The sequence below is a fragment of the Ambystoma mexicanum genome, chromosome 12, assembly GCF_040938575.1.
Source record: "Ambystoma mexicanum isolate Mex_15411 chromosome 12, UKY_AmexF1_1, whole genome shotgun sequence".
Taxonomy (NCBI): Eukaryota; Metazoa; Chordata; class Amphibia; order Caudata; family Ambystomatidae; genus Ambystoma; species Ambystoma mexicanum.
The window spans coordinates 1013973117-1013991460 of record NC_090936.1 but is presented as its reverse complement, the minus strand read 5'-3'; the positions used below and the strand labels follow the sequence as shown (position 1 = coordinate 1013991460).

The window sequence follows — 18344 nt, the reverse complement described above, 5'->3', positions numbered from 1 at the left end:
GTAACATAGAGCCAAGATACAGAAAGAAGCTTCATGAAGACACTACCGCTCCAAACACGGCCACCTGACATCTGAGGTCCATACGTCGCATACCTGATGTCCACCACTGACTCAATCTCATCACAGAACTCATCCCCTGGCCCAGCCCCTTGAGGTTGCCGAAGCGTCACAATCGCTATCTACAGAGTATAAACTGAATGTACTATGGATGGGCTCGATCGCTATGAGGCCCGGGAAATGGGAGTGGGGGGAGGGGAGGAGGTGTGTGGGCTGTATTCTGTGCAATGTTATTGCATTACTGTTTTGCAAAAATCAAAAATAAAGTTAAAAAAAAGGACACCTCTTTTGCAACTCCCGTGAGAGTCTGGGAACACCTATATTTTCACTATAACCATTAACAAATGACTGTCCTGAACATCCCTATGGAAAAACAAATTCACTCAAACTAGGTGAATATTTTTATTACCTTTAAAAACGTGTTGCTACCTTCTTGTTTTAGAATTTTGGAAACCATGTACTGTTTCAGAAGCTTTTTATATTTTTGAAGTACATATAACCGTAAATATTTTTTGATTTGTTACTAAAGAGTATATTTTCGATATATAATTTGTGCTTATGTGTCGACACATTATATAATCACCCTCAACGCCCCTCGATAGAATGAAGATTGCCTGCTTAGCCACAGCTACCTGTGTGCAAGCCGGGGGTACCTTTGGGAATATCCTTGCCCAACATTTGAGGTTGTTTTTTTTAAGCCCACACCAGAGGACACTGAAAAAAATCTCCCTAATATTTTACTCTTGAAAAAACCCTGTCAAAACACTGAGCAACTGTTCTCTGATACATGCAGCCCTCTAATGCCATCGCCTCTCCTCTCCTCTCAGCCCCCTTTCTGATTCTAGTATCCATTTCCCTGCTGTATACTGCACTACCTACTGCAAGTCCTCCTTTTGCAGAGCTACGTAGCTTTCTAGCTTGGTTGGTGTTCATGGATCTACTACATACCTACAAAGCTTCAACAGAAATAAAGCACTTTCCAAGCACTAAGACCAAATAAACTGGTGTGACAGAGAGCAATACATGATGTTGCATGTCAAATGTGGGCAACAGGACATATTACCGTTTCGCTGCTCCTTACCTGAGATTCATCACGTGCTGCCTCCATACACTTCTCTGCGGATTCTTTATCCATAAACTGGGCAAAGGCACAACCTGAAAAAGAAACATTAAGCTGATTACATCCACTGTTAAAACAGGCAAATAGCCCGTCCAAGCGATAAACATGAACCAGAGGGTGGGCCAATACACATGGAGACTGATATAACCAGCCAATGAAAGACAGACCTTGGAAAACATCTGCACACGTTTTACTGGGGATATTCAGGAGAAGTTGGCCAGTAGGTTTCCCCACACTTTCCATGTGAGCTAGCATTCCTAATGCAGCAGATGAGGGACATCCATCAGGACTGCTCCAGTTAGGTCTGAAAATCACTTATACCGTCACATTGATAGCCCCATGGTCTGTTTGCTGGGTTTCTATGTATCCTGACCTACTCCGGTCAATAGCAAGTTTTTTCACAAACCCTAACTGAAGTCTGCACCTCAATTTCTTCTGATGCACTAGCTTAGTAGCCCATAGGACTACAAGGGCAGGAGTATTCATAAAGTGCCTTATAGCGAGTTCCTGGATGCGTTTTCTCACTCATACAGATGATACCCTTGCTACAGGTGCAGGCTGGCTGTTTTTCCCAGCTCTTATTTCTAGGACATGGATAGCTAAACCTATCTTGATTTATAAAGGCTTCCTTTCCTCCAAGTTATCTTAACTCTCCAACAGTTTGCATGGCTGAGCCATAAATGCAACTTTTCAAAAAGGGAAGGATAATTTAAAGGTACAGATAAATACAAAACAAGGGAAGGTCTATATAATACACATCTAAAAATACATTCTTTATACTAATGAAGTGCAAATTACAAGTAGAGCTACTCTCAGAATATTGGAAAACAGGAAATGTGACCACGCAGTGTCATAACTGTTCAATTTAAACGATCTGATCCAGCCTGGAGATTACGAGGCATTGAACGGCATGAAGGTATCGGAAGACATACTACATGGTCTAGAAGGCCCCAGGGAAATGTTTGAAACTAACCCCACTCTTAACAAAAGCAGACTAAGGGAAATGGACAAAGACAGCGGTGGGCAATATATGTACAGCAAGCTGGCGGGCATTGGCCAAACATGGGGAGTATTAACCGACTATTTAATAAAATTCCATAACACGGAAAATAGAAAGATTGCGCCTTAATATTCTTCCAATAGCAAAAATATTTGATATCGGTAATAGAGCGGTTCATAACCAATCATGCTGCAGATACTGCAATTTTAGATTGAAGGAGACTTGGAGGCATATATTTCTGGAATGCAAGGGGGTTTCTGGTCTGCGTGGCCTCCATCTCCGTCCGTTCTCTAGCGTGATGACTTGTGTACCCTTTGATTCTGTTTGGAACCGCATTTCTACTGGCTAACATTTGCTGTTGTCACATGCAGTAGTAAGATATATTAATGCAGTTTTAGCGACTACTGCTGGTGAAACAGTCTGAAATTGAACTTGATATATGCACAACTTGCAATCATACTGAGTTACCTTTTTAATTTACCTTGATGTGATGCCGAATGATGTTTTTACCATCATTGTTTTTATGTTGCCCTCATTTTACTCTTTTTTTAACACCTGTGTATAATAAAATTGTGAACGATTTTTCCAAAGCCACACAATCCACTTCCCAGAGAGAAGGCCCTAATTCCAAGTGGTACACTCCCTCCCTTATATGTCTTAAAACCCACAAGCATCGCCTGGAGAGCACATGGCAGGCAAGATCCACGCCCCAAAACAGAGCCACCTATGCCACACAGATCAGAGCCTATAGGATTGAAATTAGGAAAGCCTAAAGATCCTTCTATGGAAACCAAATAGCCAAATCATGTAACCCTAGAAGCTAACTCCACAGGATCATCGCAGAATTCAAGCTGTTCCACCGCTCCTCCCCACCACTCCCAAACCCTCTGCGATGCAGTCAGACCACTTTTACAGCATCGCTATTGAAAAACACTTGTCTATCTACACCAAAATAGCATTTTTCAACCACCTCCCCCTCTTCGTCAACTTCCCCCATCCCCTCTCGGCCTCCCTCCACACACCCGGTACTCTCCTCCTTCACTGCCATTTCCCACCCTGAATTCCTGAAAATGCTATGCCAAAACCACCCTCCAGCTCCCCTGGAGATCCCTGCACCCCCCTCAACCCCCTCCTCCTAAAGAACATACTTTACTCGGCCTGTGCAGGCAACGTCTCAAGATCCATAATTAACCACACACTTAGATAAGGTATCTTCCCCGACGCTCTCAAATCCTCTCATGTAAAACCCCTTCTAAAAAAGCCCACCCACGACCTCCTTCCATCCAACTGCTGCCCTATCTCTAACACCAGCTTCATCGCCAAACACTTGAACCGCATAGCATATACCCAGCTCTGCCTATACACCCAGTCAGGATTCAGACCCCTCAGAGGAACAGAATCCTCCCTTGTCTCAATCTGTGATTACATGAAAGAAATGGCATACTCTGAAGGCTGTGCTCAACGTAACCTCCTTGACCTCTCTGCTGCTTGTTGGCACTATTGAACACTACATCCTCATGGACAGACTCCACTCTCTAGGCAGAGACTCCGCTTCAAGATGGATCTCCTCCTTCCTCCCCAACTGCTCACAAATCATGTTCCTCCCCACATTCTTCTCCACTCCAAGCCCTGTCCCTTAAGGAGTCCCACATGGAGCCTGCCTATCGCCCCTCTTCTTCAATCTCTACCTAAGCCCCCTCCCTGCACTCATCCGCTCATAACCCAACCCGCTACAACTGCGCCAATATAACTCAGATCATTTTCAAGATGCCCAAGTCGCTGGCCTCCCTCTTCCTGACCTAGCCTCCTGACTCTCCGTCATCGACGACTGGATGACAACTAACCACCACCTCCTCCTCAATCCTGGTAAAACCAAATTCCTAATCTGCGGTAAAGGGTCACTTTTCAATGAACCCACACCCTGGCCACCCTCCCAAGGACCCCATCCGTAGCATCCGACTCAGTAAAGAACCTGAAATACACCTCTGATCTAACTCTCGCACAATATCAACCCTGCGTCCAGAAAATAGCACTTCCTGCTCACATCCTCAGTGGAATCTAACCTTTTTATCTTCTACTCCCACAGAGTCTCAACAATCCTTGCGATCATCCTCTCCCTCTTATCTACGCAAACTCCCTCTACTTGGGCATCCCTGCATTTCAGCTCAGAAGTATCCAAAACTCTGCAGCTAGACTCCTCCTTGCACTCTCAACCAGAGAACACATCACGCCAGCCCTTAGCGTGCTCCACTGGCTTGCCATCAGCAGATGGACAATCTTCAAGGGCATGTACATATCACACTGCAACCTCACAAGACCGGCCCAGAATTACACCAACACAAGCTTACATGTTACCAACCCATCAGAAACCTTAGATCTGGCTCTGCACTCCTCCTTGAGACCCCCTCCTTCAACTTCACCAGCATTGGAGAATCCATATTATTTGTCCAATCTCCCACCCTGTGAACTCCCTTCCTCAGAACATCCGCCGTGAGAAGGACAACCTCTCCTTCAGAAAGGCCCTCAAAACCTGGCTATTCCCTCCAGCAACTTGAAAAACCTTTGCCTTTTCACACTTACCTCATGACACCTAGGTCTGGAGTCAGTCAGTGCCTCCCCAGTACACAGTTCAGAGCCAGGTATAGTACTAATTTGGAGCTGACTATACAGTCTGATCACACAGCTACTTCAAAGGCAAAGGTCCAACTTCGCCTCAAAGTATGCATTCCCGCACCACTGCTGTGGACTTCAGCCACAGGCGGCCCCCTATCCGCACGCACTTGTATCCTTACACCAGACTAAAACACAAAGCACATCTCTGCCATCAGAATGCAGCTATGATCTACAACAACAAATTCAGTCTAACTGGACACAAAGAAACTCTTGCACTTGCGCACTCTCCTGACCAATTCTCGGCTCTCATCCACATGCCGGACCATCATGGGTAGCTTACTGGAGCTAGACCAGCCCACCCAACTTCCATTTTGGCTAAATGGACACACGCATTCTAATCTTTGACAAACTTTCCGATATCTCAGAGAGCATTCCCTCACAAGCGTGACAAGGCCATACTAATTGGATAAGGGCGCTATATACATGACAAACGACTACTGCTTTCAATAAAAAATATCACAAAAAAATGTTCTTCCAGACAGATCAACCAGACTGAGGCTTTCAACATTCTACATTCACAATAACACCCAATCACAACGTTAAGACTGGGGCCAAATAGAAGTCAAAAGCCTGATACTAATCAATGCAGCAAATTGCCAAGCCTGCACGTGTGAAATGACAAAAAGGAGCCCTAAAAAAATCACAAGGAGGATTAGAGCAACCAAATCGAGACTCTGATCCCAAAGATCACTAGATAGGAGCTCTGAAATCAGCAGCGTGAGAGGTTGCGGTTTCAGTCTGAAGGTGCAAGGCCAGCAACTGAAGACGTTTCTGTTTTGTTACCTTTTTGATGCAATTAGGAAGGGCATGTGCTAGCGGACTTACTTCCACTATTTTCTTCGGCGCACTCGCATACATGTTTATTTTTTACAGCATAATGACAATTTGAATATTGTTGGGATGGATATCCAAAATCCACCCTGAGATGTATTTTGGGAAGCCAGTGAAAAGATGTGTCTAAATGAAGAAGCCTGAGACACCATGTTTGGGAAGAGTAACTTCTTTACTGAAGTCCAGTTTATAAGGGTACAAGTACAGGTAAGTCTTTTTAGTTAGGCCTTCAAAACATACAGAAAGCAAGTAAAACTACTAGGATTACATTGTTACATATTTACTACAAACTGTTCCACATCTCTGCCACATCTCGCGGTTGTACCGCGCCAGGATAGCCAACGAGTTCGCAGCTTTGACCGTAGTATCACCCACTGTGAGGACCTTTTGTTTGAAAGCATCCAGCTTGCGGCCTTCATTCTCGGGGGAAGTTGCATACTTGTGCTTGGTAGGAGCCTTTCTACTTGCTGCAACCGAAACAACCGACTCCGGAGTGGGCTGCGACATCAGGCACTTTGGAGTGGACCCCAGCGCCTTGAACTTCTTCTCCAAGCGGCCCTTCACCCAGGCTCTGTAAACGGGTGGAGCATTGTCGAAAGACCTTACTGCCACACGTGGTCCAATATGGGCATCCAGAAGACTTCCTTTCTCCTCTTCCTCATATAGACAAAGAAAAAGCAGTCTTTCTTTTCCTCCTCTGGGATGAGGCCAAACTCGTGACAGGCCTTAGCCATCCTGGCATGAAATCCTCCAATATCATCTGGCGGAGATGGCTCGGCTGGGCTGCTTTGAGCATCCGGATCAGTATCCCAGGTATCAGCCCATCTGGGCCAAGATGAGACCGTCGAGAGAGTGTCCTGAGGAACGCTATCCGACGCAGTCTCCACCAGTTCCCCTTCCTCCGGATCCCTTCGAGGAGGGCTGAACACCCTGGGAGACCGCAGAGGAGCCCAAACCGGGGAAGCCCTTCTGGGATGAGGCCCTCTATTGCCCGGGGCTTCCGATACATCCTTCTGACGAGGAATGGTGGTTAAGTCCTGTATCAACGCAACAGCTTGAACCTGAGGCACAGCCTGACATCCAACTGCCCCAGGAGCGATTGCAAGTGCGGAATGACAAGAGGATATTGAGGCGGGACAGCCCCCAGTCCCCCTGACATGGATGTAAGAGAAGGCTGCAGGCCCAAAACCGAAGGATCCAGAAACGGCTGCACTTCCCCCTCCGGATCTGAGTCAAGCCCATAGGCCGAGGGTGGCTCATCTTGGAGAATATCCATCGGGAGTATGGAAGTAAATCCTGCCCCTGACGACCACGTTGTATCCCTGAGAGACAACAGATCCACATCGGCCACCAGCTTCGCCGTGAACTTCTGCATTTCCACCGTCGCCAGAGCCGTCGACAGGGGGTGGGGTAGGGATTAATGAAGCCGTCAGCAGGGATGACAACGGGGCCATCACCAGCAGGGACGACAACAGGGCCATCACCAGCAGTGTCGTCGACGGGGTCGTAGATGTTAAAGCCGACGTCGATGGAAGGCCCCTCGTCGAGTAGGCCGTCGTCGGTGGAACTGACTATAACAGACCAGCCGTCGGTGCGGTCCTTGGCACCAACACTTCCTTAGTTTGAGAAGAGGGCTGCATGGACGAGGACTTGGAACGATGCTTCAATGACGCATGTCCTGAAGAGGAGTGACGCCTATCCTTGGAAGACGACTTCTTAGTCGACGAGGAGGAATGAGACCTGGACTTCTTGCCCAATGCGGAGGCCTTGTGCGCCGGTTCCGCAGGCCTCTGTTGGCGTGACCCCGATCTCTTCGGCTTATTCGCCCTTGGCGCTGACTTGCCTTGAGAGTGGCGATCTCTTGGGCGAAGGAGTAGAGGACTGGGCCCCTGCGGGAAGAGCCCACCTCCGAAGCCGGATAGGACCCCTCATTCAGCCAGTAAATCAATCACCTGTTATGGTCCTTGAGAGTCTTCTGGCAGAACCAGATGGCGCAGTTGTCTGCGGAGTGAATGGGGTATAAGCAGTCCGCATGGCCGTCCCCCTCATACACATTATTGAGGCTGCAGGTCTCACACGGCCGAAATAATGACTTCTTTAGACCCACAGATGACATGACTGGGCCTTGAAGTACTGAAAGACCCAATGGAAACAGTGAAAGCTGTGTAGAAAAAAAAAAGAGCGAATTCTCTGGAGAGAACACAAGGTTATCTCAACAGTTTGGAAGACAGTTGAAATCGCAAGGGAAGCCGCGGGGGAGGGGTTATTTACTGGACGTCCCATTGGTGCGGCCTAAAGCACCCATAAAGACATCGATAGGACACTCAAGGTGTCGAAATGTTTCCATAGGAAAACCACTATATTAAAGTTACTGAGGTTTCCCAGCCTGACGAGAAATATTCACAGCATGGGAATCCATGAAAGATCCAATGCTGGAGAAGAACAAGTTACTTATCAAGTGGTAACGTTCTTTCGAATGGATGTTCCTCCAACGTATTCCACATCTTTGACATATGTTGCCCATCTTCGGCTGCTTCAGAAAACTTCATCAGAGGGCGCCCCGCGTCTATGGCATCGGGTCCGAGTCCCTCGAAGGCCTCCGTCGAGGGGGACGTCATCCAATGTTATATATAGCACGCAAGGCGGCCGTTGGTCTCAGTTCTGTTTTTTCCCCCTGTTGCTCGTGAAGCCCAGATGCCCATAACGACTACATGACAGTACTCAGCCTTGTTGGAACAAAAGCTGTAATAGCATGTGAAATTCTACAGAGGGGTAGGTTGGGAGGCTGATGAGGAATACATTGGAGGAACATCCAGTCAAAAGAACGTTACTAATTGGTAAGTAACTTGTTCTTCAAATTGATTGTGTCCTCCAACGTATTCCACATCTTTGACAGACTCCCAAATCAGTATTGAGTGGCAGAGGGAGTAGAATTGTCATATGCAACAATTTGTATTTTTAAAGGGTGGAATAGAGGACTGCCATACCAAAAGCGACATCCTGAGTATGAGAAGCAGCCAGCAAATAATGCTTTGTAATCGTGTGTAGAGGACCACGTAGCAGCATTGCAAATGTTCTTTATAGGGACACATCTTTGAAGGGCTGTTGATGCAGCCATGCCCCTTGTGGAATGAGTGCGTAAACCCTCAGGAGGGTCCTGCCTTCCAGTCTGTAGCATTCAGAGATGGCTAGATTGATCCACCGAGACAATGTCTGTTTAGTAACAGCCAGCCCCAATTTGTGCCCTGTACACCCTACACCCTACAAAGAGCTGGTCGTCCCACTGTCAATTTAGCCATTCTGGCTATGTAAAAGATTAACGCTCTCCTAGGGTCCAGCCTATGGAGTCGTTCCTCTTCCTTACTAGGATGAGGAGGGTAAAAATCCGGCAGCATAATCTAACGTAAATGGAAGTCACAGACTACCTTATGCAAGGAGGAGAGTTTCACCGTTAACACAACCCTGTCCTTGTGGAATTTAGTAAAAGGTGGCTTGGAAGAAAGTGCCTGCAATTCTCTCACTCTCTGTGCAGATGTAATAGCAACCAATAGGATTGTTTTAAAGGTTAAAAGCTTTAAAGGACATGTGTGCAGTGGTTCAAGTGGGGCATACATTCGAAATTTGAAAACCAGATTGAGGTCCGAAACCGGAACCTGAAAAGGAGATGGAGGGAACACATTGGTGAGCCCTTTCAGAAATTGAGTCACCAGCGGAATCTTGAAATAGGAGCATTCCTATGACGAATGCTTAAAGATGGATACTGCTGCTAAGTATCTCTTAATGGTGCCAACCAGAAGACCTTTATATGCTAATGAAAGCAAAAAGGACAAAACATCAGGAGTATCACACTGAAAAGGATCAACATTCTTTTCTCTGCACCATTCGCAAAACCTATTCCAACGGCACAAAGATTTTGTTGCTGCAACACCTCCTTAACATCATCCAGGAGGGCGCAATCCTTATACCTCAGCCTTTCAGAAACCAAGCGTGAAGGTTGAGATTCATGACCCTCCTCTTGCGAGAAGTTTCTCTCTTTGTGGAAGACGCATCGGAGGACAGATGGACATATCCAGAAGGTCCGGGTACCACGTCCTCCTGGCCCAATCCAGGGCAATTACGATCATGTGTTTCCCAAACCTTCACAACCTCCTGATTACATGAGGAATGACAGGGACTGGGGGAAACTCATACAGCAGTGGAAATTCCCAATCCACCACAAACACGTCTACTAGAGCTCCTCTCGAAGGAAATTCCCTTCAGCAGTACTGCTCGCACTTCAGGTTGACACCGGTCGCAAACAGATCCACTTGAGGGGTTCCCAAAAGGTTCAAGATCTCTTGAAGGACTTCCTGAGCTAGTTCCCACTCATGGAAGACTGCTCTGTCTGCTCAGAGCATCCCCCGCTGTGTTCTCCTCTATGGCCAGGTTAACCGCCGAGAGGTAGATTCCTTCTTGAATAGCCCAGTACCAGATCTGCATTGCCTCTCTGCACAGAGGTAGTGACCCCGACGCCTCCTCTTTTGTTGAAGTAGTGCATGGCCAATGTGTTGTCCGTCATTATCAGGACATTCTTCCTCTGACAGATGGCAGAAGAGCCTTCAGCGCTAGTCTGATTGCTCTCATCTCCAAAAGACTGATGTGTAGTTTGGACTCCGATGGAGACCAACGACCGCTGATGGTCAGATCGTTGGCATGAGCACCCCACCCCGTGAGTGAGGAGTCCGTCACTACCGTTATCCCCAGGCATGGTTGCCAAAAAGGCTCTCCCTTCAGAATATTTTCCTCGCAGGCCCACCACAGAAGATCCTGTGAGATTCTGGTCGGAATCTGAAGACAGTCCAACATCTTTTCTGAGAATTGGGAACATTGAGTTCTTAGAGCCCATTGAAGGGATCACATCCTCAAGCGGGCCTCGGGCACCAGAAACTGCAGGATGCAATGAAGCCGAGCAAGCTTAACAAGTCGATGGCCAGAAGGCTCAGGGCAATCTGAATCTTTGGTACCATCACGGGTGGTGAGCACTTCCCCAAGGATGTGTCTAGTACAGCTCCGATGTATTGGAGCTTCTGGAAAGGCATCATATGGGACTTCTTGTAATTGAGGGAGAAGCCCAGTTTGTGAAGAAAGTGGCAGGTAACATTGAAATGATCCCGGACTTGTTCGGGAGAATGCGCCGTGATCAGCCAATCGCCCAGATAGGGGTAGACGTTTATCCCCACCCCTCCGGAGACTCGCTGCAACACTGCCATCAGTTTGGTGAAAACCCTCGGGTGGAGGTCAACCCAAATGGCAGGACTCGAAACTGAAAATGCGAGCCACAAACCTCAGGTATTTCTTGTGCTGAATTGGCACATGAAAATAAGCATCCTGAAGGTCCAATGACATCATCCAATCCTGAAGTTGGAGGGACTGAAGGATCTGAGAAAGAGTGACTATCTTGAACTTGTCTTTCCTGAGGAACTTGTTCAAGTATTTCAAGTCCAATATGGGTCTCAGTCCTCCGTCCTTCTTGGGAATCAAAAAATATGGGGAATATTAACCCTTGTTCCATTATGCTACAGGCACTGCTTCTATAGTGCCTTTCTGTTATGTTATGTTACTTGGCATTTATATAGCGCCTTATGTATCATTGGTATGACCTCAAAGCGCTAGTAGGTTGAACGCCCTCGGGAACCGCAGTTCAAGTCAGTAGAGAGAGAGAGTGTTGTATAGTGTGTGGGCGCACCAGATATGTATGCAGCTGGTGATGTTGATGCATGATAGCTGCTTCTTAGCAGTAGATGTGGTGCTGAGGAAATCAGTTGGGTGTGTTTATTCTGGAGGGTGGACACCCAGACTGAGTTCTGGCTGTGTTAGGCCCGAGGAGACGCCTGAGCTAGCGGTATGTGCTTAGCTAGCTGTGTTTTATTAGGATGATGGGTTTGTGGGGTCATGTTAATATGAGAACAGATATACCAAATGTGTCATAGATTAGCTGTGTTCTAGTTAAATGATGGTGTATAGGAGAGAGTAAGCGTAGTAGTGTGATATGGTGGTTATCAGTAAAGTGCCAGCGACAAGGCACGAGAGCAGGACAGGGGGGCGTACATAGCAGCATACATATATAGTGACAGGATGGATAGGGTAAACATGTGATACGGATAACATGGCGATACAGGTACATAGCATAAATATGAGATACAGAGATATATCCCCTCCGTTTCTGTTCCATCCACTTCATAGCTAGCTTCTCTAGCAGGGTTAAAATTTCTGGCACAAGGAGCGGATCTGGAACCTTCAAAGAGTGTTTCCCCAGTGGGTTGTCCTGGGGCTTCTTTAGAAAGTAAAGACAGTAACCATGGGCTTTTGTTTCCAGAGCCCGAACATCAGAAGTAAAGTCTCGCCATTCTTACTAATGCTGAGAAGCCTGCCCCCGACTGGTGACAAGAGATTCAAGCCCTCAGAGTGGTTTTGAAGCAGCATTTGCAGCGGCCGATGGAACAGAGGCTGCTGTGTGAGCTGGCTTGGTACCTCAGCCTCGTCCACCACAAGGACCTTTCCTCTGGCCTCTGACTGGCCAGTTCTCTTGCCCTTCCAAATGAGAAGCAGCGAAAAAATCTACCCCCTCCAAGGTTGTCCGCTAGCACGAAAAGGCTAAGGTTGCCCAACAGCTGCGCCTAAAGATTTGGTGGCCGCCTTCGAGGTCTGCAACTTCTCAAGGCTCTAGTCATCCTTGTTGCCAAAAAGATGAGACCCGTCAAAAGGCATGTTGAGTAGCTAAGCCTGCACACATCAGCTGCAAAACCCAACTTCCGCAACCACGCAAACCTGCGCATCACGGTGCTCGGAGCTATGAACCTGCTGACGCTGTCCACAGTGTCCAACCCAGACTGAAGGGACTCAAACATGCCTTCCTTACCGTCTTTAGCAATAGCCAGGAAGCCCTCCCTTTCTTCCGCTTCGTGAATATGCTCAGCCGCCATAGCAATGCACTCCCAGAGTGTGTATGAAAATTTTAAAAGCGCACATGTGGAGCTGGCTAAGCAGAGTCGATGACCTGATGGGCTTCAAAGGCACCAACGGCATCGATTCCTTCGAGGGTTTCAAAGGCGTTGACGATCTTGACCTCTCACCCAGTCTCGAATGATCCTTAGATTTTTTATCTGATCGAGACCTCAAGGACTCTCAACGAGGATCCCGCCTTTCACCCGGGCTGGAGGGCGTGCACATTTTCAGCCGAGACCTCTCATTTCCGGCTTCCACAGAAGGCACGGTTGGAGGACGACCCTGCTTCTCAAAACTGTTGAGCATTTTTTCCTCGGAAAGCTTCCCACTCAGCATGAGTCGACTTCTTTGAAGGGCATGCCACCCTAGCGGGTGAGTCACCTGACGAAGACGTCGGGGAAGGCGACCGTCTGTGTCTACGCCGTGACCTCCTCAATGACTAAGAGGAATGGCAGAAACCGCTTCTAGACCGAGAGTCCTTCTTCCTCCGAGATGAGTCATCTCATGACTCATCGGTAGACAGACTAGCAGTTCAGGACTTCGGGGGTCTGGAAACTCTGCCTACCTTAAGTATCCCCTTTTGTTCCCTCAAGGCTTTTCCCGTCATCGCCTGGCACTCGGAACACAAAGTTGTATCGTGGCCCTCTCTGAGGCACCACAGGCAGGTTGGTGATGGACATTTTTTCGAACCGCAGTCCTTACATTTTTTAAAACCGGCCCGAGGAGTCGATCGAGTAGAAGACAACGACATCTTGGAAGGTTTTCAAAAAAAAGGAACAGAAATATACTCAATAAGTACGAAGCAAACACGTTTGCGGAAAAACTGAACTGAGGCCATCGGGCGCCGTGTGTGCTATATAGAACATCAGAGGACGTCACCCTCGACTGAGGGCTTTGAGGGACATAGACCTGACACCATTGACGCAGGGCGCCGTCCGCCGAAAAGTTTCCTGAAGCAGCCGAAGCTGGACAACATATGTCAACGATGTGGAATCCATTCGAAGCAAGCATATATTTCAATAACCAGTGAAACACATATGTATTTATATGTATGAAATTTAGTAAAGTTGCTTATAATAACCACAGAAGAGCTTTGATAATACTTAACGAGTCAAGCTGTAAAATACTGGGGCCTTGTGCTCTAAAGTCACCAGTTCCAAAGTTATACTTCCTGGGTAGGTTTATTAAGAGATTTGGGTGATGCGAGTGGTTATGATTGCAAAGTCAAAAAGGTCAATTAAATTTAGGTAAGTAAACTAACTCAATACCAGTCACTAGAATAGGCCTAGGAATGGATCCTTGAGCAGGTCTCTACCAACCAAAGTCAGGAAACAGCAGTTTATGGACAGGAATTTACATCCATGTAACCCTATTGTATTCGTTATTTATCTAGCACCCTTTCCCCATTTGTATGGCCTCAATGCGCTTTGTGGTTGTAACGCCCCCTTTAACCACAGTCCATGTGTGGGAGGTTCTAGGAGTTTAAATTAGAGAATGCTTGTGTGCATTTCTGCCAGGTTAGGTCTTAGGTGGACTGGCTATGCTCCTATAAGCAGCTCGGAGGTCAGGTATGCGAGTGGGGTCTATTGGTTGGTTTCTGATAAGAGTGCTATCGCTGAAAATTCAATGTGTGCCCAGCTAGACTGTTTATATTTTCGTTGGTGTCGCTGTATACTAGTGGCATAGGGGTTAAGCTACATAAGGGGTTTCAGTGCGGTCGGCTATGTGTGCTGCTAGACTGGAATGGCATAGCCATAGCAGCATTTTATTGTGCATGGATGGATGGCAGTGCCTGCGGTTTGTATCCAGAGAACGTGGTGTAAGGTATATGTAACGTATGGTTGGATGGAATTCGACTGCAGTGTTATTTTTCTTAGTCCAATGTGGTTGACTGGTCTTGCTATTCGTGGTCTCTCTGGAACAAAGGTCTGAGCAGTGGGAGAGGGGCCCGTAGGGAGGGGGCACGACGATTGGGGATCGGGGAGGACAAAGGTTTGTTACAGAGTGCCTCTGCGAAGGCTGCCGACATCCGTGAGTTATTGGTGGGGGCAGGAGTGTTGTGTTTCTCGGGAGGATGAAAGTTTATTACAGTATACCTCTGCGAACGTTGCCGGCATCTCTTGGGTATAGATTGGTAGAAGTGTTGTGTACGGGGAGGATGATAGTTTGTTACGGTGTGCTGCTACAAATGCCGTCGGCTTCTATGCTGTATTGGTGGATAGGAATCTTGTGTTTGAGTCAGCGATAGAGTGTAGAGAGGGGCAGGGTTTCAAGAGGATGGAGGGAAGAGCCAAGTTTTGAGGGCCTTTCTGAATGCCAAGTGATTGTCAATATTACGAATGTGTAGGGGTAGGGAGTTCCAGATGATCAGCACTTGGACGGAGAGGGAGGATTCGCCCAGTTTGGAGGAGTTGTAAAGTGGGAGCACTAGGAGAGATGACGTACTACACCTGAGACTCTTTGAGGGGTGGTAGCGAGTGATTTTGCCTTGAAGGCCTGGTAGGTGATGCACAGGGCTTTAAAAGGTAGTGCATCGACCAATAGGGAGCCAATGGAGGACTATTAATGTAGGGCTGATGTGTTCTCTGGGAGGTAGGTTAATGAGCAGGCGGGCTGCAGCGTTTTGGATTCTTTGCAGATTCCTTAGTAGAAACGCTGGTGCGCCTAGATAAAGGCAGTTTGCGTAGTCTAAGCGGGAGAGGATAATGGAGTTGATAGCAGAGAAACAGTGAGGGCAGGCGAGGTAAGAGAAGATACGTAGATGGAAGAAACATGTTTTCGATACAGAATTGATGTGCTGGGAGAGGGATAAGCCTGTGTCCAGTGTACATCCAAGGTTTTTTTTTTTTACTGAGGGGGAGGTTGCTGGGGTGGGGGTGGGGGGCGCGTGGGGGTGGGGAATCGGGGGGGCCTAGGGATTGCGGACATGGAATCGGTTGGGGGAGGAGCGCTGTTTTCCCACAATCTAGGATTTCGATCTGGACGGTTCTTGACGATTTTGGAATTTTAAGGATGATCTGGGTGTCGTCTGCATAGTTGTAGCAGGTAAAATGGTGGGAGCGGATGAGTGTGGGCAGAGGGTTTAGGTAGATGTTGAAGAGCAGGGTGATAGGGATGCTCCTTGTGGGACCCCATTTGTTACGGTCGTGAGGTGAAGGTGAACGGGTGGAGGAGCAGGATTTGTGAGCGATTAGAAGTTAAAGTGGAGATCCAAGAGAGGGTAGTGTCTTTGATTCCTAGTGTTTGTATCTCGTCTAGTAGGATGGTGTGATCAGTGGTATCAAAGGCGGCAGAGAGGTCAAGGAGGAGGAGTACAGGGCAGCCTTCTGCATCAGCTGTTCTTTTTAGGTCATCCCAGACAGACAATAGGGAGGATTCCGTTCCTCTGCGCGGTCTGAAGCCAGATTCCAGGGTCCAGAAAGTTGTTGGCTTCAGTGAAAAGGACAAGCTGTTTGTAGGATGTGCGGTCCATGAGTTTGGCCTTGAAGCAGGTGTTGGAGATTGGCTGGTAGTTCTGGGGGAGGAGTGGGTCGAGTATGTTTTTTGAGTGGGGGCTTGATGTAGGATGTTTTTAGGGCTTCTGGGAAGGATCCCGATGTTAGGGAGTGGTTGAGGATTGAGTGTGTGATACTGCCTGCACAGGTTGATGCTAGGATGTTTTTGAGGAGGCTGGGCGGGTAGGGGCCCTCCAGGGAGCCTGATGGGCATCATTGTGCTAGGAGTGAGGAACTCCTGGTGTGAGATGGGAGAGAAAGAGCTGAAGGCTTGTATTGAAGGGGGGTTTTGATATGGGTCAGGCTGAGGGTGGCTGGGGCAAGGGGCATGTGTTCCAATTTAGAAATTATGGTGGAGTGTCTGTGGTTAGCGACATTGTGGAAGTGTACTGATAAGGGGTCACATTGGAATTGGGAGATGGGTGGTGGTGGTGGTGGGTTAGAGCAGGCTGGAGAAGTGAATTAGGAAATTCTATGCATTCCCTTGCTCTAGTTGCTAGCGTTTAAGATTCCTGTTCCTATAGAATGCTTTCTTGGTTTTTCTGATTTCCAGTCTGTATGCTCTGGTTCGTCTTGCCAAGGCTGTTTTGTTCTGGGCCGTAGGGATGGTTCTCCAGGTCTGTTCCAGACAGTGCTTGAGGGTTTTTAGCGATTTGAGATTAACAGTGAACCACCTGGATGTGGGTACTGGTCTCTGAGAGGTCAGTTTTGTTGTAGTGAGGGGTGTAAAGGGGTTCGAGTGCCAGAGGTCAAAGAGTTTGATGGGGGGTGGTCCCTCCTGGAAGGAGACTGTAGGGAGAGAAGAGAGCAGAGAGTTGGCTAGATCCGGGGTGATAAGGATTTTATTCCATAGTGGAATGAGTGGTGTGTGGGTTGGAGGGTGTCGTGTGAGGCCTTGGGCCGCTGTGGTCAGTGGTACGGAGAAGAAAAAGTGATCAGTCAAAGGTAGGAGACCTGGGGGCAGTGTCGATATGTTTGTAGTGCTGAAGATCGCATTGAGGGTGTGACCTCCCCTGTGGGTGGGTGTGGACATGTGTTGTGTCAGGTTGAGTGCTTCTAGGTTGTCTGTGAGAGATCGGGTCATTGGGTTTGAGGGCGAGTCAAACCAGATGTTGAAATTCCCTAGGATGGTAACTGTTGGATGGAGGTTGAGGTTGCTTTTTAGATTTTCGCAAAGTGTGTCTGAAGTTTTTGTTGTAGGCAGGGGGTCTGTAGAGGAGTAGGAAGCCGTGTGGGGTGGAGGATGGGAGTTGGTGTTTTAATAGAAGGGATTCGTAGTCTGTGGTGTTGGTTTAGGTGTCAATTATTAGTGGGAATTGTTTGTGTAATATTGCCAGTTCTCCACCCCTTTGCGATCTGTTCCAGGTAGCAAGGTTGTAAGCGGGTGGGGAAGGCCTTGTACGCAATGGGCTAGTATTTGTCAGCAAACCAGGTCTCTGATGAAAAGGATGTCTAGATTTTCTTCTATGATGCAGTGAGGAGATGAGGAATAGTGAAGTGGGCGTGGACCAGCGAGGATGGGAGAAGGGAATAGGGCTAGCACCAGGTTTGGTGTTGGTGGGGAGGATTGGGATCTGGGCTGGAGAATGGGTGATGCTAGGAGGAGCTTGAGGTGGTGTCCTTGCAGGCTGCTTCAAAATTACAATCAGGAAGGCAAGTGGAAATGATTGACAGAAACAGATAGAGATACTCCATACAGATTCGGCCAATTGCAAGGGGGAGGGTGTGGATAGTAAAAAGGCCAGAAACAAACAAAGCACTACACAACAGACACTGCACACCTTAGATGCAGGCCAGCTCAGAAAACAGGGTGGGAGTCTACAAAAAACACAAGATCAACCCCACAGTAAACCACAAACTGCCAAGAAAACGATTGGAAAAAGCACTCAAATCCCTCCACAGACCGGTCAAAAACGAATTGAAATCAATGTAAAACTACTCACTTAAGACTACTGTGGCGAACAGTGGGGGAGGGGGGGTTTACAGGTATGTTATCTTACCCCTTGACTATTTCTCCAGAGACCACTGCAGAGGTTCTGGAATCTGTTGGGGACACACTCTTCCGTGCTTGGTCTGGTTGAGGAAGATCCAGGAGTCGCAAGTGCAAAAGACACTTTTCGATGCAAGATTTAGTTTGTCGGTCAAAGATCTTAGGAATTGGTTTCAGACACCTTGCAGCTGAACA

The 18344-nt window shown here is 47.7% G+C and overlaps 1 protein-coding gene across 1 annotated transcript in view; it reads right to left on the bottom strand.

Annotated features, from left to right (window-relative positions):
- Positions 1–18344, bottom strand: part of RBM28 (RNA binding motif protein 28) — a 728250-nt gene that overhangs the window by 400751 nt on the left and 309155 nt on the right. Inside the window, exon 11 of the mRNA XM_069629558.1 lies at positions 1139–1212. Coding sequence (XP_069485659.1) covers positions 1139–1212 — 74 coding nt within the window. The remainder of the gene's footprint in view (positions 1–1138; positions 1213–18344) is intronic.